Genomic DNA, 1,480 nt, shown 5'->3' on the forward strand with positions numbered 1-1,480 from the left:
CTTCTCCTCTCTGTCAACGCTCTCTGGTTTCATTTTAAAGAGTCGATCATCAGATATTGTCCAAGATTAACCTTCAGGGTGGATATAGCTCGCTAACAGCCTCGCACCGATGACCTAATTGATGTCATCATTTACCCAGAATGCTTTGTGTTTAAATAAAATGGCCCCGCCTGTGTAATATATTTTTTAACTTTCAGTTTAAAAATGATAAAAACTAAACATCCTACAATATTTTTACTATATTTTGTTTGCAGTTAAAATATATGTTTATCAAATAAAGTCTAATGTTACAACTAATCGGGGATCCCTTTAACATTTCAGTGGTGAGAAACTTTTTTGCAATGTGTTAATCAATGTTATCTTCCCAAAAATACATTAATATTTATTACAAACAATTGATGTCACAGGTACTTTCAAATATTCTCTGTCCATCTCTTTATAATTTCACATGCAGGAGTTTTCTCTCTCTTAATCATATACTGTATCTTGTCTCTCTTTCTTCATTTCCTGTTTCAGTTGACAAGACCCCTCCAGAGACCAAACCCAATAAGCCTCCCCCACCAATGCCCCCAGCCAAGAAGCCAGTCCCCACTCCACCCAAAAAGCCAGAGAAGCTTCTTAGTCACACACAAAGTTTCAAGTAAGTTTGTTTTTTCCACTATTCAAACGGTTCAAATCATAACTGCAACAAGAAATAAACGGCATGTCTAAAAATTATTTGAACATATAATAGTGTAATTAAAATAGGAAGAAATATAGGTATTTTTATCATTATTTTATTTCTTAAGCTTGTTTTTGCAGTTATGTTTTTGTATCATACAGCGTTTTGCAGTTTTCTGGCTAATCCCTGATCTTTAAAAAGTCTGACCTGCCGATTCTGATTTTTTTAAATAGCTGACAGTCAGATGTTATAAGGTCACAATCTACCTTTTAATATTACAATTTAGTTTTATTGAAAAACACTGAACAATATCCTTGAAACAATACAAACTTGTTTTAACTGGACATTAGTGCCCACAGCAGAGTTAAGATAAGATAATATAAGATAAGATATGAGATAAGACAAGACAAGATAAGATAAGATAAGATAAGATAAGATAAGATAAATCTTTATTGTTATTGTACAGAGCACAATGAAATTGCAGTTCAGAACACTCATTCAGAAGAAGACCGAACATAACAAACATAGGAGAACAGGTGCTTTAGGTCATGCAGCCACAGACGCTGCACAGAGCAAGGATCATCTTCATGAAAACATCATGAGGAGGCGCAAGGCTTAAAATAAAACCTAAAAACCACAGACAGATGAGGACAAAAACAAACATTATATCAACAATGTGACACACTATGGTGTTTATAAAAAAACCTCTGCATAGAGCACATTTACAGTGGTTTGCAAAAGTATTCATACCCCTTGAACTTTTCCATATTTTGTCACATTACAACCACAAACATAAATATATTTCACTGGAATTTAATG

The 1,480-nt window shown here is 33.6% G+C and overlaps 1 protein-coding gene across 1 annotated transcript in view; it reads left to right on the forward strand.

Moving 5' to 3' along the window:
* Window positions 1–1,480, forward strand: part of cd2ap (CD2-associated protein) — a gene marked incomplete in the record, with an annotated part of 49,417 nt that overhangs the window by 29,256 nt on the left and 18,681 nt on the right. The window contains 1 exon segment of the mRNA XM_014032448.1: window positions 517–640. Coding sequence (XP_013887902.1) covers window positions 517–640 — 124 coding nt within the window.

The sequence above is a fragment of the Austrofundulus limnaeus genome, unplaced genomic scaffold (genome assembly GCF_001266775.1).
Source record: "Austrofundulus limnaeus strain Quisiro unplaced genomic scaffold, Austrofundulus_limnaeus-1.0 Scaffold1454, whole genome shotgun sequence".
Taxonomy (NCBI): Eukaryota; Metazoa; Chordata; class Actinopteri; order Cyprinodontiformes; family Rivulidae; genus Austrofundulus; species Austrofundulus limnaeus.